At 40.6% G+C, this 25,323-nt stretch overlaps 1 protein-coding gene across 13 annotated transcripts in view; it reads left to right on the top strand.

The window, feature by feature from the left end:
* Window positions 1–2,375: 2,375 nt before the first annotated feature.
* LOC128703668 (zinc finger protein 300) overlaps window positions 2,376–25,323 on the top strand; it is a 33,690-nt gene continuing 10,742 nt past the window's right edge. Inside the window, exons 1-6 of one of the 13 annotated variants that reach the window (XM_070101358.1) lie at window positions 2,377–2,520; window positions 3,410–3,504; window positions 4,422–4,499; window positions 12,611–12,731; window positions 19,096–19,158; window positions 19,371–20,698. In XM_070101358.1, the coding sequence (XP_069957459.1) occupies window positions 19,607–20,548 (942 nt within the window). In that variant the 5' untranslated portion in view covers window positions 2,377–2,520; window positions 3,410–3,504; window positions 4,422–4,499; ... (1 more) ...; window positions 19,096–19,158; window positions 19,371–19,606 and the 3' untranslated portion in view covers window positions 20,549–20,698. Of the gene's footprint in view, window positions 2,521–3,409; window positions 3,574–4,421; window positions 4,500–12,610; window positions 12,732–19,095; window positions 19,159–19,370; window positions 20,699–20,728; window positions 20,878–25,323 lie in introns of those variants that run through there. The other 12 variants (XM_070101354.1, XM_070101359.1, XM_070101361.1 and 9 more) reach the window with 12 other exon arrangements.

Raw genomic sequence — 25,323 nt, 5'->3', positions numbered from 1 at the left:
TGGATTTGTTAAAGAGTGTTGCAATGATTGGTGATAGCACTTGTGACGCTTTTTTGTATATAAAGGGTGGTAAGGTATTTAAATCTCCTGTCTTGTTTTTTAGTGTGTTGATAATAAGGGAGACTTCAGTTGGGTTAGTCGGAGCTAGGAACAGTGTGTTCGGGTAGTTGCCAGTGAGGTAGTCATTGGGTGGGGTATCTGAGCTTGGGATTTTATTGGCAAGGTTTTTTCCTATAGTGGAGAAGAAATCATTGAGTCTGTTTGCTGTTTCAGTTGGTGGGAGTTGGGGTTCATCTGGTTTTGTTAATTCAATTTCGCTATTTCGTGATATCTTTTTTGTTCCTAGAATTTCTGATAGGGTTTTCCAGGTCTTTTTTATATCACCTCGTAAGTTGGATAATCTGTTCTCATAATACAATTTTTTAGCCCTTCTTATCAGGCTGGTTAGGATTGACGAGTAACGTTTTGTTTGGTCTCTGGTTATGTGACCCATTCTGTACTGTTTTTCGTATAGGTGCTTTGTATTTATGGATTTGAGGATGCTGGGTGTTAGCCAGGGACTGTTCAGTCTCATAGCTGTCATCTGTTTAGTTTTTTTTAGGGCAGTGCTTGTTATAGAGGTATTGGTTCTTTTTTAGAAAATTATTAATACATTCATCAATATCTGTATAGATTTCTAGCTCAGTGTGCCAGCCAATGTTTGTCACTGCTGCTGTGAAGTTATTAATGGCTGCCTCATTGTGAAGTCTGAAAGTGACTTTAGTAGTGTCTTGGGGTAATTTGCCAAGGTTTGTTATGAGGAAGGTAGTGTAGTGGTCTGTGGTATTATCTGTGATTACTCCTGATTTTAAAGGGGATATGGTGTTGGTCCAGATGTGGTCTATTAGGTAAACACTAGTCTGTGTCGTGGAGGTGGAAACATTTTGACGTGTTTCCTTACACCTGTTGACTTGTTCACCTAGCAGCAAATAGGTACCTGTGTGCTAGTTGACTGGTGTGGGTGGCATCCTGGGGGACAAGATTGAGGACCACAATAGAAATAAGTCAGAAAATCCTCGATGACGCACTAACTTTCTTGGGTTATCCTGGGTGGCTAACCCTCCAGGGTTAAAAATCTGAAAGAAATACACAATACACAAATAACCCGCACATAAAAGAGAGAAGCTTACGACGACGTTTCGGTCCGACTTGGACCATTGACAAAGTCACACTAACCAGAAGTGGAGCAGGACGGCTATATATAGGCAGGAAGAGGTGGAGGTAGTAGTAGTAGTAGTAGTAGTAGTAGTAGTAGTACAAGAATAGTATATAATACCGACAAGATGAAATTAAGATACGTGCAACACCCGGGCATCCCTATCGCAGACGTTTCACCATCCAGCCAGCCACTGGATGGCGAAACGTCCACAACAAAGACAGCCAGACGTCGCACATGTGTCTTAATTTCATCAGTAGTTGTAGTAGTAGAAGAGGTAGTGGTAGTGGTAGAAGTGGGAAATAAGGAGGACGAGCCAGTCAAATACATAGGAAGGGGAGCACTGCAAGAGAGCTAGGTGCCCACTGAGGGAGAGCAAGCGCACAGAGGTGCGTGAAAGGGGAAGTGGTGAAATAAATGAAGAAGGAACAGAAACACGAGACAGAAGAGAGAAAGACAACCCAGAGGAGAAAAGGAAAGAGGAAAGGGGAAGAGGGAGAGGAAGAAAAAGAAAAAGAAAAAGAAAAAATGAGGAGTCAGGTTAAGTCACGGGTGTTCTGAAGTTTGGAGCATTTTACAATGTAGTGGGAGAGGAAGGCATCTACAGAGACGAAGCCAGGGCTAAGATTCATACAAGGAAAGTTGTGTATTAGAGAGGATTCAACTAGACGGCGACTGTTCGAGTTGGAAGTAGGGAAGACAGTTTTAGCAGAAGACCAGTCAATAGGATGGCTATGATCTCTGACGTGACAGAAAAGAGCATTTTTAGTGTCGGCAAGCCTAACACTATTTTTGTGCTCCCTAAGTCTGTCAGAAAGAGATCGACCAGTTTCTCCGAAGTATTGAAGAGGACAGGAGGAGCAAGAAATAGAGTAGACACCAGGAACATCTGTAGAGGGAGGAGAGATATGAACGAGATTAGTGCGAAGAGTGTTAGTCTGGCGGAAGGTAAGTTTGATGTCTAAGGGACGGAGAGAATTGTTGAGATTAGAAAGACCGGAAATGTAGGGAAGGCAGAGGATAGAAGAGTTCCCAGGAGTAGAGAGTTTGGGAGAGCAGAAATTGCGTTTAGCATATGAGAGGGCAGAGTCTATGAAATGGGAAGGGTAGCCAAGACGGGAAAACAAATTATGAAGAGTGGAAATTTCTACTGGAAGGAACTGAGGATCACAAGAAATCTTATCCTGGCCGCGGATGATTCACTTAAGGGTTCATGCGGCCCTCGAGTCGTCATCTCCCTTAACTCCCAACAACAACAACAACACCAGTGAAGCACCAATGAAACTCTGAAGAAATACACTACATACCGCATTATACAACACCAGGTTAGTGTACCATTTACACTTACCAACACTATGAACAAGTAATAGCTGCATAATTATAAATTAATCTTATTTTAACTATCACGGGCAGTTTTTGCCATAAAGCTGTATAGCCCTTGTGGCTTAGCGCTTCTTTTTTATTATAATAATAATAATAATTTTTGCCATAAAAAATCCGCGTCTGAGATACTCGTCTTTACTGCAAATAATGGCCAGGTATATATTGTAGCATCTTCCTTGCCTGTATGTGGACTCGTACTAGTTTACTGCTCTAGTATACTTAACCAACAGTAGTTTTGTAGTCTTGTTCACTCTGGACTTGAGGATTGGGATGCCAGTAAGACAAGAAGCCTGGAAATAAGATAGAGATAAGATTTTCTTCGGATTTTTAACCTTGGAGGGTTAGCCACCCAGGATAACCCAAGAAAGTCAGTGCGTCATTGAGGACTGTCTAACTTATTTCCATTGCGGCCCTCAATCTTGTCCCCCACGATGCCACCCACACCAGTCGACTAACACACAGGTACCTATTTCCTGCTAGGTGAACAGGACAGCAGGTGTAAGGAAACGCATCGAAGTATTTCCACCCTGCCGGGAATCGAACCCGGGCCCTCCGTGTGTGAAGCGAGAACTTTAGCCACTAGGGCTCTGGTGATGGACTGGTGAGGTATTCTGTTCTTTATAATGCAAGATATTAACTCGGTGCCTGGTGTGGCACCCAGGTGGAAATATGTTACTTTGTCTGACTTATTTTTGGTTGTCCTAGGTAAGTTATGCATATGTTACTATGTATGTTAATTTGTGCAACTGTATTTATGTGTACGTGTACCTATATCACTTATTTAACTTGTCCATCTTCGTAGTAATTCGGCAAAGTCACTGACTTTTTCAGATCACCAGCGGCAGAAAGTTATCATCCAGGCGCAGGTTCAGCGACTTGTCGTGGCCTGGCTGGCAAAGCTCTCGCTACACACACGGAGGGTCCAGGTTCGATTCCTGGCGGGTGGAAACATTACATTGTGTTTCTTTACACCTGTTGTCCTGTTCACCTAGCAAGTAGGTACCAGGTACCTGGGTGTTAGTTGACTGGTGTGAGTCACATCCTGGGGGACAAAATTGAGGACCTCAATGGAAATATGACAGACAGTCACTCAATGGCACACTACCTTTCGTGGGTTATCCTGGGTGGATAACCCTCTGGGGTTAAAATTTTGAACAAAATCTTAAATTATCTTATCATCATGAGTTATCCAACAATGTAGTTTAGGTCTATCTTAGTTTAACTAGTTCAACTTCATTTACTTTACATTAAAATAAATTAGTTTATCCTAGTATAGTTTAGGTTAGATTATCATAGGTTAGCGTAGGTTACTGAAGATTAGTACTTACCGATAGGTTAAGTAAACATATACAAAGGGGAACTTTTGCTAGTAGGAAAATTCAATATCTGATATCTCGACTGACCAATCGATGACTTGGTAATGTCAGCGAGTTCGCTGACATTCCCTATGGATACTGTGTTCATTATGAAAACATAATGAATACAGGAGTACAAATGCTACTAATCTTTCCAGCATTTCCAAGTCTTCAGTCAGCCAGGAGAGGTCTCTGATATTATCTTCCTGGCAAAGTCTTCTTCTACGTATATATAAAATTAATTAAAATATCATTAAACACTGGAATTCTGCAAGAGTTATTTGCTATTGGTTGGAGGGAACACTGACTGATGAGCTGTTTTCCATGAACTTTAACATGGAGTGTTAGGGCATTATAATTATGGCAGATGATGTGTTGGCATCAAATTTAGCAGAATTGCTTGGAAGTTGGGTGGCAGTTTAAAAAATTAGAATTTGTTTAGTGTCATGTGTGTCTTCATGGGTAGCCTTCATGCACTTCCATTGCAGATCAGGAACTGCTGAGAATGAAGAGTTAAGGACATAAGAATGGAGGAACACTGCAGCAGGATTACTGGCCCATCTTTGGTGATTATTCTATCAGTTGTACTTCTCAGTCTTCAGTTCTCCCTCAAAAAACTCTGTGGCAAGATTGCTATGCCTGGCATTGCTAACCAGTTTGCCTGACAAGGCTAACCAGTATTGGTGACACCAACTGTGACCCTACTGTCTCACTCTTCAGTCCCCATTCCGCAAAAGTTCTGCTTGTCAAATCATGTCACAAAATGGTTAAAGATATAAGTTTGTACATACACAGTGTTCAAGATCCTATGCATTCTTCTGTTTATTCATTGACAGTCATTCATTACGATTTAGCCTGTTTTACATACTATATGCCATTAACCCTTTGAGGGTCGACAGGCCCTCTCAGAAACTCGTTCTCAGGGTCGGCCAAATTTAAAAAAAAAAAAAATAACTTTTTCTTATGAAAAGATAGAGAATCTTTTCCCGATCATAATGACACCAAAATTATGAGATTTGATGGAAAACTTACGGAATTATGCTCTTGCGAAGTTAGCGGTCTCGGCGATGTTTACGCATCGGCGATTTTGCCCAATTTGAGCCCCATTTTCGGCCAATTCCTCTGTACTAGTCGACAAAAAACATGAATATTTCGCTAGAACTACATTTTTTCTATTGAATGAGTGCAAGAAATCACCCATTTACCATTTTCAACTATCCAATACAGTGGTCAGAATTTAGCAATTTTGCCAATTTCACACAAATTTCAAAAAATGCCAATTTCCGAATAGGGTACAGAACAAACAAGAAATACATTCCTGGCACTAAAATGACATTTCTTCTGTTCATTAGTCACGTCTCAAGGCCCCTCTTACATTCTTTTGCTTTCCACTTTGAATTTTTATTCTCACGAAAAATAGAAGATTTACTGTTATGCAGACTACTGCATTAGTGTAAAAAATGGTATAAATCATATTGGCGCACTTGCAAAAGAATGTTAGACTCACCAGTTGACGTGTATTGGACGCTTGGCATGATTTGTTTACTTTTGAACTTTGGTAAAAATCGAACATTTCTGCTACTTTGAGCTCAATTTGAAGGTACTTTTCATTGTAAAACCAGTGAAAGTCATCTCAATTTCTGTGATATGCATTCCATTCTATAAAATGAGACCAAGAAAACTAGAATACAACAATAAATACCATACGAAAATACAGTGCAAAGTCGCTGTTTTATGCCAAAAAAACGGTGAAAGTTTTTTTTTTCTCATTATGCACTGTGTGCTGCAGGATTTTTTTTATATTGTGCACACTGACCACATAGACCCATTCTTTCATATGGAGGCCTACCAGCCTTTTCCCGCGAGATTTGAGGGCGCTAGAATTTATGCGTACTAGTACGTCAAAAACCACTGCGCGTAAGACGTACTAGTACGTCCGAAACCCTCAAAGGGTTAAAGGATATGGGAATAAATGTATTGTACCATAAAATTTCTTGGGCTGTGAGAGAAACTATTTGGATCATATTTAGTTCCACAGGTACAACAGTGTCACAGTATTGCTAGCTGTAAAATTTTCATCATAATCTCTGTGGCTAAGTGGTTACAGTGGATCCTCAGTTATTGGCTGGAATCTGTTCCAGAAGGTCAGCCTCAGACCGCAGTGGCCGAAAACCGAATTAATATTTCCCGTAGGAATTAATGGAAATATAATTAATCTGTTCCAGACAAAAATATTCACAAAAAAATAATTTTTTTAACAATTATTTAAATATTACATAACTTTATTGAAGGCTAATGCTGGCTTCTGGAAGATAGGGAGGAGGAAGGGAAATCCCCCTCCGTAAAGACTTTAGGTAGCAAAGCTTCTCTGGGGTTACTTCCCTTGTTTGTCTTTTAATGCCACTAAGACCAGCTTGAGAGGTCACTGGACCCCTGCCACACAAAATAGCTGTCAAGAGTGCTCTGTTTCTGGCATCTCTAAGATTACCCTGCAGTGGGACAGGGTTTTGTCACTGAACATGTTGCAGATATGGCTTGTTTCAGCTTGGTCATGGTGATGTTTCTCTACAAAAGCTTGCACCCTAGTCCACATTGCACACACCTCTTTAATCTCTGAAGAAGGCACCTCCTTCACTCCCTCTTCCTCCTCTGAAACAAGTTCCTCAGCTGCAGTCTGTTGCTGTTCGAATTGAAGCTCTTGCAGCTCTTCAGTGGTTCGCATTTCCCTGTGGTCCTCCACCAACTCTTCCACATCCTCACGCATTTTTATAAATATTATAGGATAAAAAAAAATTTAGGGCCAGTACTTACCGAGATATAAGCCATCAAAGTTGGTGCTAAATAATGAGGTGTCGGCAACATGGAGCACTGCCGCTTGCAAAAGTAATAAACATTCATCATTTTTTTTCCAATTCTTTTCTATTTTTTGTTGTTTTCATGTTATGATAATAATGTTTTGCTGCATATCTTTTGATTTCATAGCCAATTTTTGTTGAGACAAATGTTTGGTAATGAATTAGTAATCATACTGTCACAAACACACATGTTCACACTGATATTTGAATTTGTACACCTGGTTCAATCACATACTATTGTTTACATATAAATACACAGTATTTACAGGTTCCATTTATGTTTTTAGAAGTCCACCACTGTATGATACTCGAAGAAGCATGGATTCATACAGAGTGCCACCCCACATTGCTGACATGAATCATGTCTTTTCACACTTGGGGTTGCTGTGTAGTGTAAGCACACACAGCACACTTTTTCTGAGAGTACTTCTTCTTTGGAGTAGATGGTACTGGTATCAGGCAGTGACATTTAGGGATTATTTGGTTGGGCACTTCCCCCTCTGGTTGTGGGGTGACAGGTCCCTGTTGTAGGGTGACAGGTCGCTGTGGAGTGGCAGGTATAGGTATAGGCAGCTATCTGCTTGATGACATTGAGGGTGAATTCCGCATATCGTTGTTGCTTCCCTGTCTTTTTTTCTTATATACTGAAGGCATTGAGTATTGCAATGTCCACAAGGTGGAAAAACACTTTTATATACCACTTGCAACTCCTACGCACACAGTCAACAATCCCTATCATCATGTCACACTTGTCGACTAGTCGCATATTGCTCGTATACTCGACGACAGCAGCTGACTTTACAATAGGTTCATTGTTGTGCTTGCTCAGTCTGTTTGTACCATCTCGTTTCTGTGGATGGTTGACAGCAACGTCACGTCCCGTTTGTCATGCCACGTCAGTGCCATGATGTCATTGGCCTGAAATGCTTGCACTACACTTCCTCCAGTGAACCTTGGCATGTGTTTTCTACTGCTTCTCACTGTTCCACATATATCAGTACTGTCCACACGTAGGATATCAGCAAGCATAGAGCTTGTATACCAGTTGTCTGTGAACAATGTATGGCCCTTGCCAAGATATGGCTGCATCATCTTGTGAACAACATCCCCAGAAATGCCCAACATGTGCCTGGTATCGTCGAGTGTTTTTTCCCCGTGTAGATAATGGCATCCAACACAAGACCAGTCTCAGTCACACATAACAAAGAGTTTTATACCAAAGCGATTATGTTTTCTTGGTATATATTGTTTGAATGACAGTCGTCCCTTGAACAGAATCAAGGACTCGTCAACAACAATGTTCTTGAATGGATAAATGTAGGCACTGAATTTTTGCTTCAGATACATAAACAATTCCCTGATTTTGTATAGGAGGTCATTTCAGTTTGGCATATTCCTGTCTGAGAAGTGCAACATTCGTAGCAACAGAGTGAATCTGTTGCAGGGAAGGAGGTCACGGAAGACTGGAGTGCTGATGAAGTGGTCTGTGGACCAGTACTGTGCTATATTGTTCTTCTACGTGTGTGGCATAACCATGACAGTGCCAAGGAATAAGTACATTTCAGCCACAGTTGTATCTTTCCACCTGTGCAGCCGTGACAATTCTGAAACATCTGTGTGGTCCACTGTATACCGGTAGTACATGTTGGTCTGGGTAACAATCGGGTTCATTATCGGCTCATCCAAGTATAGTTGAAAATAGTCTAAACTCTGTAGACTCATTGTGATGAGACAGTGTGGCATGATGCCACTTCCATTGGTATCAAAATTGAAAGGATGTGGCACGAATGGTGTACTTTCTGTCCAGTTCCATTAGTGGTCGCATGTTACAGGGTGTACCTGTGGCATGGGGGAGCAGGAGGAGGGACAGGAGTGGAGGTGCCGGGCAGTCCTTTGTCTGCCCACCCACCACACCACAAGGTCCAGGCACCGTGCCATCCACCTCCTCTTCCTCCACCCCAGCATATTCACCTTCATAATCACTATTACTATCAGTGGCTGGGGTTCTGGATCGTGACCTGCCACAACCCTTGCCGCCGACTGCATATAGCACACTACCTGAATGTAGGCGATGCCACCTAAAAGTACGTTTCACTGGGGAATAATGATAATCACTTTCACTCGACAAATCCTCTATGGGCATAAAATCCATTTCATCATCATGACATATCACTTTCATTATCGTCAACACCATAACGCTTGGAAAATTATTATTTCCTCTTGCGGAGTTGCTTTTGGGTAGTAACACTAGCAACCCCAGAGGTGCAGGGCTGAGCGTCTGTTATGGCCACACTGGGCCACCCCAGAGGTGATGGGCTGAGGGTCATCTGGGTTATCATCAACAGTTTCACTAATTCCTTGAACATTAGTGGCTATATCGGTGTCAAATTCACTAACCTCACATTCTGTTACACTTTCCGAGAATAGTAGAGTGTTAATACGACGAGGCGTGAGTGAATCACGGGGGTTTGCCATGATGTTAACCCAAGATGGAGCTGAAACTAACTGGTGCTACCATGCGGTACCCCAGCATCCCGAATTTTTTCATACTGCGCACACTTAGGGCGCAGACCCATTCTCTCATGTCTAGGAGACTCAGGCCTATCGCGCCAAATTTGAAGGAATGAAAAACTTGAATCTCTCAAACCACCCTTTGCTGGCCCTTAATTCACTACCAGCAGCACTTGTTCCAGGAGTTTTCTGTAGAAGATTCTTGTGTAGCTGCTTTGCCTTCTCACAAATAATAGATTCCATAACAGTGTCTCCCACTAATTATTTTTCCTTAATCCACAATAACAACAATTTTTCCATCTGTTCCATTATTGGTGACCTTTGTTTCGTTAGAAAAGTTACTCCTTTAGCAACATTACCATCCTTGATTTGTTCTTTCTTTGCCAGGATGGATGCTATTGTTGATTTGTTTTTCCCGTACATCCTGGGAAGTTCCAGCACCCGCATACCCCTCTCATATTTATCAACCACTTCACGCTTAACCCTTTGAGGGTCGACAGGCCCTCTCCGAAACTCGTTCTCAGGGTTGGCCAAATTTAAAAAAAAAAAAAATTATTTTCTCTTATGAAAAGATAGAGAATCTTTTCCCGATCATAAAGACACCAAAAGTTTGAAATTTGATAGAAAACTTACGGAATTATGCTCTCGCAAAGTTAGTGGTCTCGGCGATGTTTACGCATCGGCGATTTTGCCCACTTTGAGCCCCATTTTCGGCCAATTTCACTGTACTAGTCGACAAAAAACATGAATATTTCGCTAGAACTCCATTTTTTCTATCGAATGGGTGCAAGAAACCACCCATTTATAAATTCAACTATCCAGTACAGTGGTCAGAATTTAGCAATTTTGCCAATTTCACACAAATTTCAAATGATGCCAATTTCCGAATAGGGTCCAGAATAAACAAGATAGACATTCCTGGCACTAAAATGACATTTCCTCTAGTCATGAGTCATGTCTCAAGGCCCCTCTGATATTCTTTTGCTTTCCACTTTGAATTTTTATTTTCACAAAAAATATAAGATTTACTGTTATGCAGACTACTGCATTAGTGTAAAAAATGGTATAAATATTATTGGTGCACTTGTAAAAGAATATTAGACTCACCAGTTGACGTGTATTGCACGATTGGCACGATTTGTTTACTTTTGAAGTTTGGTAAAAATCGAACATTTCTGCTACTTTGAGCTCAATTTCAAGGCACCTTTCATTGTAAAACCAGTCAAAATCATCTCAATTTCTGTAATATGTCTTCCATTCTATAAAATGAGACCAAGAAAACTAGAATACAACAATAAATACCATACGAAAATACACTGCAAAGTCGCTGATTTATTAAAAAAAATGGTCAAAGTTATTTTTTTCTCATTATGCACTGTGTGCTGCAGGATTTTTTTTAGACTGTGCACACTGACCACATAGACCCATTCTTTCATATGAAGGCTTACCAGCTTTCTCCCACTAGATTTGAGGCCGCTAGAATTTATGAGTACTAGTACGTCAAAAACCCCTACGCGTAAGACGTACTAGTACGACGAAAACCCTCAAAGGGTTAAATTCCATGGTGTTTCTCACTGTCTTTACTACAGGAACTTTACTAGGAACTTTCTTTCACAGTTGCACTGCAAAAAAAAAAAACGCAAAAACAATGGAAAAAAGCGAAATGTCTCGATGTATTAGTAGAAGCTTCCTTATGCACCGAGAGACACAGCCAAACTGACACACAAGCGGCCCCAGCTGGCTGACGGACGCATCCGAAACAGCCGATCACCGGCAGCTGAAAAAATGGCCAATGACCAAGTTGGTTGATAACAGGAATGGCCGATAACCGAAGGTCCACTGTACAATATTAGACCTGGTAGATGCAAGGACCACAGTTTGAGTTATCGCCCAGTATTAGGCTGCTAGTGATCGGGGCTCTCTCTCGGCTGGGCATCCAGTTTTATGACGTCATTGACCTCATTGTGTCTTGCATGCCAATTGTGACCCCTTGTTGCTGTGCCCCATCTCTGGAACATCTTGTCTCTGCTGCCCTATCTCTCCTGTCCTGCAGTGTTGTCAGGTTGGTTTCCCTTAACCTCTCCTCATAAAACATGCCTCTTAGCTCTGGGACTTGTCTTGTTGCAAACCTTTGTACTTTCTTTAATTTCTTTATATGATTGGCTAGGTGTCTGTTCCAAACTGGTGCCTCATACTCCAATATAAGCCTGACATACACGGTGTACAGGATCCTGAACAATTCCTTATTGAGATGTTGAAATGCTATTCTTAGGTTTACTAGGTGCTCATATGCTGCAGCAGTTATTTGGTTGATGTGCACCTCAGGAGATGTACCTGGTGTTATACTCACACCAAGATCCTTTTCCTTGAGTAAGGTTCGTAGTCTTTGACCCCTAGACTGTACTCTATCTCCAGTCTTCTTTGCCCTTCCCCAGTCTTCATGACTTTACACTTGCTGGGGGTTGAACTCCAGGAGCCAGTTTCCAGACCAGGCCTGCACCCTATCCAGATCCCTTTGTAGTTCCGCCTGGTCCTCGTCCAATTGAATTCTCATCAACTTTACATCATCTGCAAACAGGGACACTTCTGAGTCTATTCCAGCCTAGATAGAACAAGCAACTTGAATGTCATCATGGGCTTGACATCCCTTTTGAAGGTTCTCATTATCCATCCTGTCATTTATCTAGTAGATGCGATTGATACAATGTTATGGTCCTTGAAGGTAAGATCTTCTGACATGATCACTCTCAGGTCTTTGACATTAGTTTTTAAGAACATAAGAACATAAGAAAGAAGGAACACTGCAACAGGCCTACTGACCCATGTGGAGAAGGTTCATGTCCTCCCCCCAGATTAGCCCAGTGACCAGCCCAGTCTGGTCACCTTCATTCAAGGAAGGAGCACGGCACCAGACCCAGCAGCACAAGTTAGTCAGGTCCAACTCACACCCACCCACACCCGCTCATGTATTTATGTAACCTATTTTTAAAACTACACAATGTTTTAGCCTCAGTAACTATACTTGGGAGTGTGTTCCACTCATCCACAACTCTATTTCTTATATCCTTCCTGAATCTGAATTTTTCCAACTTGAAACCATTGCTACGAGTCCTGTCTTGGCCGGAAATTTTCAGCATGCTATTTACATCCCCTTTATTGATTCCTGTTTTCCATTTATACACCTCGACCATATCCCCCCTAATTCTACGCCTTTCGAGAGAGTGCAGATTCAGGGCCCTCAGTCTATCCTCATAGGGAAGATTTCTGATACATGGGATCATCTTTGTCATCCTCCTCTGTATGTTTTCCAGAGCATTTATACCCATTCTGTAATACGGCGACCAGAACTGAGCAGCATAGTCTAAATGAGGCCTAACCAAGGATATACAGTGGACCCCCGCTTAACGAACACCTCCAAATGCGACCAATTATGTAAGTGTATTTATGTAAGTGCGTTTGTATGTGTATGTTTGGGGGTCTGAAATGGACTAATCTACTTCACAATATTCCTTATGGGAACAAATTCGGTCAGTACTGGCACCTGAACATACTTCTAGAATGAAAAAATATCGTTAACTGGGGGTCCACTGTATGGAGTTGAAGAACAACCTGAGGACTTCTATTATTTATACTTCTATATATGAATCCAAGAATTCTGTTAGCTTTATTGCGAGCACTAATGCACTGTTGTCTTGGTTTTAGATTACTGCTAACCAGAACTCCTAAATCCTTTTTGTAATCAGTAGTATTAAGATCTACATTATTTAGTTTATAAGTCACATGGTTATTTTCCTGCCCAACATTTAGAACTTTGCATTTGTCTATATTAAACTGCATCTGCCACTTCTCCGACCATTGCATCAGTCTATTCAAATCATCCTGGAGTGCTCTAGTGTCCTTATTAGAATGAATTGGACAGCCTATTTTGTTGTCATCAGCAAATTTGCTTATGTCGCTATTTATTCCCTCATCTATGTCGTTATGTAAATTGTGAACAACAATGGGCCCAACACTGACCCCTGAGGAACACCGCTATTGTGTGGTTGGAATTTGTTTTATACTCTGATGATATTATAATTTCCTCTCGTTTACCCCATCGGAGTAGTTGAAATTTCTCTTCATTGAACTTCATATTGTTTTCTGCAGCCCATTTAAAGATTTGGCTGATGTCTGCCTGGAGCCTTGCAGTGTCTTCAATGGAGGACACTGTCATGCAGATTTGGATGCCATCTGCAAAGGAAGACACGGCACTGTGGCTTATATCCCTGTCTATGTCTGATATGAGGATGAGGAAAAAGATGGGTGCGAGTACTGTGCCTTGTGGAACAGAGCTTTTCACCGTAGCCGCCTCAGACTTTACTCTGTTGACTATTACTCTTTGTGTTCTATTTGTTAGGAAATTATAGATCCATCTACCAACTTTTCCTGTTATTCCTTTATCATGCATTTTGTGCACTATTACACTATGGTCACACTTGTTGAAGGCTTTTGCAAAATCTGTGTATATTACATCTGCATTCTGTTTGTCTTCTAGAGCATCCAGGACCTTGTCGTAGTGGTCCAGTAGTTGGGATAGACAGGAGCGACCTGCTCTTAACCCATGCTGCCCTGGGTTGTGTAACTGATGGGTTACACATTACATTACTCTTTGTGGGAAAAATTGGTTTGGTTGTTGGACCAACATCTGGAACGAATTAAGTTTGACAACTGAGGTTCCACTCTATTAGGTATGGAAATAGTAATTGGTCACAAACACATATTAACGCACTGACAGGTGAACATGTCTGCCAGCATCAGTCACATAATGTCTACAAATACATACAATTTTTTTACAAGTCCAAGCAATGTTTTTAGAAGTCCTCAAGTGTATGAAACTCTTTAAAGCATGGTGTCAGACAGTGTCACTTCACATTGTTGACACATGTACAGTGGACCCTCCATTTTCGTCGATCTCCGTTATCACCGATGTTGGTTTTGGCCGACTTTTTTCGTCGATTACCTCCGTTTTCGTCAATCGTACGAAACTTGTCCAGTGCCCAGCGCACAGACAAAGCCGCCTCCCACGTGCATTCTCAGCCAGTGTAGCGTTGTTTCTCGGTGAGTGACTATATCTTGCCAGGTCATATGAAACATTTTGTAATAATCCATGTTTCTGCCACTTGTTTATTGTGTATGACTGCTAAATAAGCAACCATGGCCCCAAAGGAAGCTCCTAGTGCCAGTGCTTTGGTAAAGAAAGTAAGGAACACCGTAGAACTGAAAAAAGAAATCCTAAGAAAATATGATAGTGTCATATGCATTGCTGTAGTCGGCGGGATGTACGGGTCACCATCAACTATCAGCTCCATTGTGGCAAAGAGAAAAGAAATCATGGAAGCTGATGTTGCAAAAGGGGTGAATGCGAAAACCAGAGATCCCAAATAATTGAATAAGTGGAGAAATTGTTGTTGTTGTGGATCAGAGAGAAAGAATTAGTGGGAGATACTGTTGTGCAGTCCATAATTTGTGAAAAGGCAAGGCAGTTGCACGATGATCTCATAAAGAAACTTCCTGAAATAAGTGCTGATGTAGGTGAATTCAAGGCCAGCAAAGGCTGGTTAAAAATAATTCAAGAAGCAAAGTGGCATACACAGTGTTGTATTGCACAGTGAGAATGCCAGTTAAGACAAGCAAGCAGCTGAAAAATTTGTGCGAGAATTCAAATGTTATGTAGAGGCTGAAAAATATCAACCCCAACAAGTGTTCAATTGTGATGAAACAGGCCTCTTTTTGAACAAAATGCCAAAGAGGACCTACATCACACAGGAGGAAAAGGCACTCCCAGGACACAAGCCAGTGAAAGACAGGCTAACTCTCTTGTTGTGTGGTAATGCTAGTGGGGATTTCAAAGTGAAGCCTTGACTGGTGTAGCACTCTGAAAATCCCAGAGTGTTCAAGAAAACAGTGTTGCCAAGAGTAAATTGTATGTGATGTGGAAGGCAAACAGTAGGGAATGGGTCACAAGGGGAATTTTCCTGGAATGGTTCAATGAAGTGTTTGGCCCCAGTGTGAAAAAATACCTCCTGGATAATAAATTGCCACTCCAGTGCCTCCTGTTAATGGACAATGCTCCTGTTCATCCTCCCGACTTGGAAGACCAATTGTCTAAGGAATTCAGTTTTGTAACAGTGAATTTCTTGCCTCCTAACACCACTTCTCTCATCCAGCTCATGAACCACCAGATCATCACAAACTTTAAAAACTGTACACCAAAGCAATGTTTCAGAGGTGTTTTGACATAACCACGGGCTCTGAATTGACCCTAAGAGAGTTCTGGAAGAATCACTTCAATATCTTCCATTGCATAAGCCTTATAGATAAGGCATGGCAGGGAGTGACTTTAAGGACAGTGAACTCTGCTTGGGGAAAACTGTGGCCAGATTGTGTTCAAAAGAAGGATTTTGAAGGGTCTGAGGCTGACCCTGTTGACTCTGCACCTGTTGTGCAGTCAACTGTGGCATTGAGGAATTCCATGGGGTTGAATGTGAGTGGCAAGGATGTGGAAGAGTTGGTGGATGACCACAATCAAGAGCTAACCACTGATGAGCTGAAAGAGCTTCATCTGCAACAGCAACAGACCACAGCACAGGAAATTGATGCAGAGGAGGAGGAAGAGAGATGGAAGCAGGTGCCTTCTTCAGAGATTAAGGAGATTTGTGCAATGTAGACTGGAGTGTATTCATTTGTGGAGCAACATCACCCTGAGAAAGCTATTACAATCCATGCTTGCGACTTTTACAATGACAATGCCATGTCCCATTTTAAGGAAATTTTAAAGAGAGGCCAGAAACAGACCTATCTGGACAGATATTTTGTGCAACAAGGGTCCAGTGACTCTCAAGCTGGTCCTAGTGGCAATAAAAAAACAAAGGAGGGAAGTGACCCCGGATAAGGACTTGGTACCTAGAGTCCTTATGTAGGACCACTCCTCTTTCTCATCTACATCAATGATCTACCGAATGCATCACAGCTACTCAAACCCATATTATTTGCAGATGACACTACATATGTCTTTTCCCACCCAAACACAGTCATACTAGCAAACACAGTCAATGGCGAATTGCAGAAAATATCTGCCTGGATGATCACTAACAAACTTACCCTGAACACTGATAAAACCTATTTCATTCAATTTGGAAACAAAGCTGCAAATGATCCAATTAACATAACGCTAAAAGGATCATCAGTCACAAGATTCACAGAGGGAAAATTCCTAGGTATCCACCTTGACAGTAGCCTTAAGTTTCAGACACACATGCAACAAATCACCAAGAAAATCTCCAAGACTGTAGGCATACTATCAAAGATAAGGTACTACGTTCCACAATCAGCTCTCCTGGCACTGTACCATTCACTCATATACCCTTATCTTACATATGGAATTTGTGCATGGGGATCAACAACATCCAATCACCTAAAACCCCCTCATAGCCCAGCAAAAGGCAGCAGTAAGAATGACAACAAATTCCCACTCCTGCCAGCATACTCCACCAATTTTCAAAAGTCTGAATCTGCTCACCATTAAGAACATCCATACTTATTCATGTGCCTACTACATACACAGAACAGTACACGCAAATATAAACCCTCCACTCAAACTTCTCCTCACAACCTAAACAGGACACATGACCACAACACAAGACACAGGTCTCTTTAATATACCTCGTGTCCATATCACACTGTGTAAAAACTCTATGCACATAAAGGGCCCAAAAATATGGAATTCATTACCAGACGATGTTAAAGTAACCCGGTCTGAAAATCAATTTAAGACTTCTGAAAAACCACTTAATCACCCTAGACTAAACGCTAAATACTCAGTACACACATACTCCCACATCATAACTTCAACAATCACTTTCAACCTTTTATCCATTGTTGATAGGAATATAACTGAATCATTGTTTTCACAAAAAGCATTTTTGATTATACGAGTATATCTTTTGTCTTATACAAATTTTGATTCACTTATAATTAATAATCTACTGTACAACTATGAAATAATTACTATCCTACTGTACAACTGTGATATAATACTTAGTGTTAAGTAGTCTGTAAGCCAATAATGTTAAGTAGGCCCATAATAAGTAGGCATAATAAGTAGGCATAATAGAGGCGCACTCTGCATTGCAACCCACTATTGTAAATACAAAATCTCAAGCACTGTTTGCAAAGACATAAAATATCCTTATGAAACTCCTTAAGCACAGTGTCAGAGTAGCACCCCATATTTCAGTTTTGACCGATGGCTCTGGAATGGATTAAACACGAAAACCGAGGGTCTACTGTATTATGTATCCTTATGAAACTCCTTAAGCACGGTGTCAGAGTGGCACCCCACATTGCTGACACATGTATCACGTATTCTTTCGTCTTGTGCTGTGGGCACACACAACACACCTTTTCCAAGATACAGGTGGACCTTGTTCAAATGGCTCTGAAGGTTTGCGACCTCGGCCGATAGGTAAAAATCGCTGGAGGATGGAAAAGAGCACCTTTTTCATTACTGAATCCATCTAAAACCCTGATAACATGTTTACACTATCATATATTAAGTCCTCTCTACAGCTAGACATAAAATATTAATATAAATGCAGAGTACATACAATACTTACCTTCAAATATGGCCCTGTTTGTCCTTCCCTTACACAACTCTTTTACAAAAACAGTGATAGCTGCAGAAAAGCAGTAAAAGCACCGAACATAATGAACAATGGCTCAGTTGAAAGCCAATGAAAATGTGGAACACCAAAAAGTGGGAGCTGCATATGCAGGGCCCTTCCGTACACTTCTTTTTCTGGGCAGACAAGAGTTGTGTGATGAAGTGACAGCTAGTAGGTAATCAGTTTGGTGCTTTCCCCTCTGGATGTTGGTGAAGGACAGGTCATTGTTGAGAGGCAAGCACAGGTGTGACATGATACATACAATCTGGTTTATGACACTGAGGGTAAATTCAGCATACTGAAGTCATTTCCTGGTTTTTATGTGTTACATATTGTAGGCATTGAGCACTGCTATGCCTACAAGGTGGAAAAATAATTTCATATGCCACTGGCGACTCCTACACCCACAGTCAGTGAACCTTATTTGCATGTCACACGTGTTGACTAGTTGCCCATTTTTTTAATTGTCTACACCAACAGCTGGCTGTACAGTGTGTTCATTGTTGTTCCTGTTCACATTGTACCCTCTCATTTTGTAATGTTTATGAAGGAATTCAGTGAAACTTAGCCAGACTTGAGTCCTGGCGGTGGGAATTACAGTGTCTGCACTCTGAAGGATTGGTGAAGATAAACCATACCCCCGGCTGGGATTGAATCCGCGGGGGTATGGTTTGTTTGCAATCGTGTCATTACGATTTCTTGAGTCATTGGTGAAGATATTACAGCTTGGAGGGGCATCTAAACTGTAGTATAGATGCACTTCTGGCAAGACAGCAGTGTTGTAAGTGATGATGAGAGAGTTTCTTTTTTCTTGGGCCACCCCACCTCAGTGGGAGACTGCTGGTATGTTAAAAAAAAAGAGTAACTTACAATCTATTCCATGCATTTGTAACATCTGTCACAATGCTCTCCAATCTACTCAGTCATATGTTTTTAATCCATAAATGCAACGAAAGTTTTGCACCCTTATCTACATTTTGTTTACTAATATGCTTCATTGTAAACACTTGGTTTTACACATCCCCTAACATAAAAATAATTGTATTTTTATGTTAAAATTTTTGAGAGTATTAATAATTTTGTCTTTCTCATAGCTAAATGACCGAACTAGGAAAATGGCCATAAGTTCTTATGAAATGGTCATAAGATTAGTTAAGGTATGTATATTGACAAAGAAATTTTTTTAAAGGCTAATATAATGCTGAATAACTTGTATGAGTTGAGGACTTTCTTGATGTTTACTATTGTCAAAATATTTGGTTCTAACCTTCATGACTTATTTAGATTCCTAACAGACAGTTACACTGTTCCATAATTATACCCTATGTCATGTTCATTAAAAACACTATTGTTTTCCCTTGTTTTGCAGTATGCAAGTGGAACCCCACCATTGTTCAGTGTATCTAAAAAAAATCTTCAAATATATCTACTTCTGTAATTTATTAGAGAAGCTATATAGTAGAGAAACCCATATCAGGAATAAGTAGCCAGAACACTCGACTTAAAAGAAATATTTAATTAAATCTTTGATACCTCATACCAGAGAAAAAGAATAATAGACTAGTGTTTAGTGTATCAGAATTTTGAAAAAAACAATACAGCAAGATGAGTGCTCATTCACTGAAGAAGTCACACCAGTGTTCAGTGTGCTTTAAACACTTTACAAATAAATCCCATTTAACAAGACATTTGAGAGTTCACACGGGAGAAAAACCATATAGATGCTTGGTATGTCATAAGGGCTTTGCACAAAAGGGTCATCTAGGAATTCATGAGAGAACTCATACAGAGGAGAAACCATATCAGTGTTCGTTATGTTTAAAAACATTTCCGCAAGAAGAAAACCTAATCAATCACATGAAACGCCATACAAAACAGAAGCCGTCTTCAGAGAGTCTGAGAGACTTTAAACATAAATCTCGTTTATTTTCATATGAGAAATTTCACACTGAGGAGCAGCAAAATCAATATAAGTGTTCTTATTGCCCAAGAAAGCTGAAAACTAAATCAAATTTAGTCAGACATGTGAAGCTTCACTTAGGGGAGAAACCTCATCAGTGTAAAGTGTGTCTGAAAGCTTTTCCTCGCAAACATCACCTGGACCATCATATGAGAGTTCATACTGGAGAGAAGCCCTTTCATTGTACTGAATGTTTAAAAAACTTTACACAAAAAGCTCACCTTGAGCTGCATATGAGACTACATACAAAAGAGAAACCATTTCAGTGTACCGAGTGCCAAAAATGTTTTACTCAAAAAGCTCATCTGGTACTACATTTCAGACTTCACACTGGAGAGAAACCATATCAGTGTTCACTGTGTCTGAAGGAGTTTTCGGATAAATCGGCTCAAGTAAGTCATATGAGGGTTCATACAGGAGAGAAGCCATATCAGTGTTCAGAATGTCAGCAATGTTTTACTGAAAATAAGACTCTTGTTTATCATTTGAGACTTCATACAGGAAAGAAACCATATCACTGTGCAGAATGTGGAAAAGACTTTAGACTAAAATCTAGTCTGGTATCACATATGAAAACTCATACATGAATGATTCAGTGTAAGTAATCAGGTTGCCAAAAAATCAGTATTTAACTCTTAGTATGAAATATGAAGGATCATACAGATATGAAACCACATCATGTTCCAAGTGTTCAAAGACTTGAATAAATTATGACCCGCTTGGGTTAAGTGCAATTTAAATAATTATCATTTTTTGTTACCTTTCAGAAGACACGCCATTATAGTAGATACAGTAGAACCTCGATATACGACCAGCTCCCTACTCGAACAAAGCTCAGCACTTGACCAAACAAATACGACCTGCCAGAACTTCACTGTAAACTATTTCATGTTTCATCACCATGGGGCATACGATGGTTAGTGATAACAGCCAATGAAACGGAAAATTGGTTTGGAAGAATTTGTTCGATACTCAAACGGAGCGGCTCTTGAACAGCCTTCCGGAATGAATTGAAGTCGCATACCGAGGTTCCACTGTATATTACGAATTTTAGGAGGAATTTTTGTACAAAACACATTTAGTGTACATTATCTTGCATATAGTACATGTATAGTGTCTACAATTACATTAATGTACTACTGAATATTCCAAATAGAAGAATAACGAGAGGATATTTAAAATATTTAATTTGTCAGTGTTGATGCTTGTAAACACAAAAGATCAACACACTCGTAGAACATAACAAAAGGTAAACAGTTTAATTGTATGGAGGTTACAAGCATGTTGCAAAGTGTGTTGATGTGCTGTGGGACGCTGAATGTTTTGATATGTTGTAGTGTGTTGATATGTAGTGTGTTGTAGAGTTCATTGACATGTAGTGTGTGTTGATGTGCTGTTGAGTGTGTTGACATGATGTAGTGTTGTTGAGTGTGTTGACATGTTGCTGTGTTGAAATGATGTGTAGTGTTGAGTGTGTTGACATATTGTGGAATTTTGACATGATGCAGTGTGCTGACATGATGTAATGTGCTGACATGATTTAGTGTGTTGACATAATGTGGAGTGTTGTTGAATGTGTTAACATGTAGATTGTGTTGACATGAGAAATGTTCTTGAGGATGTTGACATGATGTGAGATGCTTAGGGGCCTGACATAATATGAAGTATTCTTGAGGGTGTTGATATGATGTGAAGTGTTGATAGTATTCACATGATGTGAGGTGTTCTTGAGAGGTGTTGACATGATTGAGAGTGCTGACATGATGTAAGGTATTAAGGGGGTTGACATGATGTGAAGTGTTCTTGAGAGTGAAGATATACATATAATTGCAAGTTGTAAGGTTTTGTACCATGTTGTAGAAGGTTTTATTGTTGTAGAATGTTGTGGAAAATTGTAGAGTGAAGCAGTATGTTGTTGTAGAATGTTGTGGAAAATTGTAGAGTGAAGCAGTATGTTGTTGTAGAATGTTGTGGAAAATTGTAGAGTGAAGCAGTATGTTGTTGTAGAATGTTGTGGAAAATTGTAGAGTGAAGCAGTATGTTGTTGTGGAATGTTGTGGAAAATTGTTAGAGTGAAGCACTATGTTGTTGTGGAAAGTTGTAGAGTGAAGCACTATGTTGTGGAGAATTGTAGAGCAAAGCACTATTGTTGTAGAATGTTGTGGAAAATTGTAGAGTGAAGCAGTATGTTGTTGTAGAATGTTGTGGAGAATTGTAGAGTGCAGCAGTATGTCATTGGGAGGGGGGGGGATGTTGTGGCAGATTGTAGAATATTGTGGAGAGTTGTGAGTTGTAAACTGTTGTGACATGTTTTGGTGGGTTGTGTGTGGTGGTATTTAGTAGTTGGTTGTAGTATGGAGTGGCACTTTGTGGAGGGTCGTAATGTGTGGTGGCATGTTGTAAAGAATTGTTGAGGGTGTTGGAATATTCTAGAGAATTGTAGAATGAATGTGTGTGTGTGTACTCACCTAATTGTAGTTGAAGTTGTCGAGACTCAGCTCCTGGCCCCACCTCTTCACTAAGTGCTACTAGGTTCTCTCTCCATGCTCTATGAGCTTTATCATACCTCATCTTAAAGCTATGTATGAGTCTTGCCTCCACTACCTCACTGGATAGGCTATTCCACTTCCTGACTACTCTATGACTGAAGAAACACTTCCTAACATCCCTTTGACTCATCTAGGTCTTCAAACTTCCAACTGTGACCCCTTGTTTGTGTGTCCCCTCTCTGGAACATCCTGTCTTTGTCCACCTTGTCTATTCCATGCAGTATTTTGTATGCCGTTATCATGTCTCCCCTAACCCTCCTGTCCTCCAGTGTCGTCAGGCCGATTTCCCTTAACCTTTCTTAGTAGGACATTCCCCTTAGCTCTGGAACTAACCTTGTCACAAACCTTTGCACTTTCTCTAATATCTTGATATGCTTGATCAAGTGTGGGTTTCAAACAGGTGCTGCACACTCCAGTATGGGCCTGACATACACGGTGTACAGTGTCTTGAACGATTCCTTACTAAAGTATCAGAACACTATTCTCAGATTTGTCAGGCGCCCATATGCTGCAGCAGTTATCTGGTTGTGTCCTTCCAGAGAGGTGTTCAGTGTTATACTCACTCCAAGATCTTTCTCCTTGAGCGAGGTTTGCAGTCTTTGGCGACCTAGCCAATACTCCGTCTGTGGTCTTCTTTGCCCTTCCCCGATCTTCATGACTTTGCATTTGGCGGGGTTAAATTCGAGAAGCCAGTTGCTGGACCACGTGTCCAGCCTGTCCAAGGAAGTTCTTAAATTTAGATATTCGAGGGTTGAAGGTAGACACACTTGTTGGATGGTAACGATATATACACACTTGTCAGACTGTGATGATGGGAAATGGAGCCCAGCCTCTGCCTGTCTTAGCCTGGATGGTCTACACGCCGACTGAGAGCCAGGGCAGAGGTACGAACGTACACATGCGCATCCCGTGACGTCACACAAAGTCACAGGCCTAAAAGGGATCTCCTATCTAAAGCACATGGATGATACTATATGCTATGCTATATAACACAGGGATCAGCAACTATGCTGACAGCTCGGTCATGTTACGTATGTCGTCTCGACATACACTACTATCTATAGGCTGAACAGGCAGGCGGTTCTGGGCTGATTCTATACAATAACAAATTCATATATAACTTAGAACTAATGGATGGTATCATAATGGATGTTAACAAAATGAGTTTTACGTAATGGGTGTTAACGTAATCACTTTTAACGTAATGCATTACAAACTATAAGAACAAATCATTGTACAATATGGATGGAATTGATCGATCGATCTGTATTCATGCACTCTACGGATTCTGAGGAAGAATAAATATATATATACAAGGTGAAATTAACAGCAAAGGCATCTGGTGCGCACTCAGATCATTACTGTCAAATTCTCAGAATACGGAGGGAACGTGAATACGAAAAAAAAAAAAAAATTCTGAAAAACTAATCAGTTAATAACAAACAGTTGACAATTTACTTCATCTCGGACATCTAGTTATACAGACTATGTACATTTAAACCCAATTCTGCGAGGGTGAGGTTTACATATGCAGAATGGTTATCATCTCTGGGAGGATCGAATTCCTCTGCAATGGCTAACACATGCCTTGACTGAGGGAGATCTGAACGAGTATCTACAAAAGATACTTGTGGGTTTCTCATTACTTGTCGAGTACGCAAGGAGTAACGACATTCAGGTTGGTTATCTGACTGAGTATTTGAGGTAGAGGGTACAGAGTCAAGAGGATTTTCAGCATCTGTCACATTAGTCTGGGTAGCAATATCATCAACATCGCATACTAATTTCATATGATCTAAATGCGATTCTTTGTACTTACCAGTACTAATTTCTCTAACCTTATACTTATTACCAGAGATATGTTCTACAACTCGATAAGGTCCGACAAACTTTTGATCGAGCTTAGGCATTTCGGATGTTTTGTTGAAATTTGTCAGCATTACTCTTGAACCTACTTTGACTTTTGATGGCTTAGCACGGCTATTAGTTACTCTAGTAAATTCTGCTGTTGATTTATGAAGTGTTTCACGGATTCTTCTAAAAACACTTTGAGCCATGCTGGTACGAGTTGCTACGAAATCATCAGGGTTGTAATTAGGTTTCGGAGTGGAATATAACAACTCATAGGGTAAACGCTTGTCTACACCATACAATGCATAATGTGGAGTATCACCTATGGAAGCATTGTAAGCAGAATTTATGGCACATTGAACATCTGGTATGACTTCATCCCAAGTTTCACTATTGGGGTTGATAGTGGCTCTCAGGACATCAAGTACTTTCTTATTGGTTCTTTCGGCTAACCCATTGCTGGCAGGATGATGAGGAACAATGGTGGATTTAGAGATCTTGTATAAAGTACACAAATTTTCAAGAATCTCATTACAGAATTCACCTCCATTATCTGTTACTAAGGACTTAGGGGTGGTATGCCTGCAGATAATGCGTTCTTTAAACGCTTTAGCTACTGTCTCTGCAGTCTTATCTGCAATAGGAACTAACTCACAATATCTGGTGAAATGGTCTACCATAACACACAGATGTTTGTTGCCTTGGAGGGAACATTTAAAATTGGTTAACAAGTCAAGGGCAACTCTTTCCCACGGTTCGCTAGTGGTTGGGTACACTTGGATTGGATTAGGACCATTGACATTTCCTTTATGTTGCATACAGACACTACATTTCTTAACATACTCGGAAATGTCAGTTGCCATACGTGGCCAAAAGTATTTCATTCTGGCTTGTTTCACAGAACGATCCATACCAGGGTGTGCAACACCTGGTGCATCATGAACTAGCTGTAGAGCTACGTT

This window comes from Cherax quadricarinatus, chromosome 76 (genome assembly GCF_038502225.1).
Source record: "Cherax quadricarinatus isolate ZL_2023a chromosome 76, ASM3850222v1, whole genome shotgun sequence".
NCBI classification, from domain to species: Eukaryota; Metazoa; Arthropoda; class Malacostraca; order Decapoda; family Parastacidae; genus Cherax; species Cherax quadricarinatus.
This window is presented reverse-complemented; position numbering and strand designations above follow the sequence as displayed.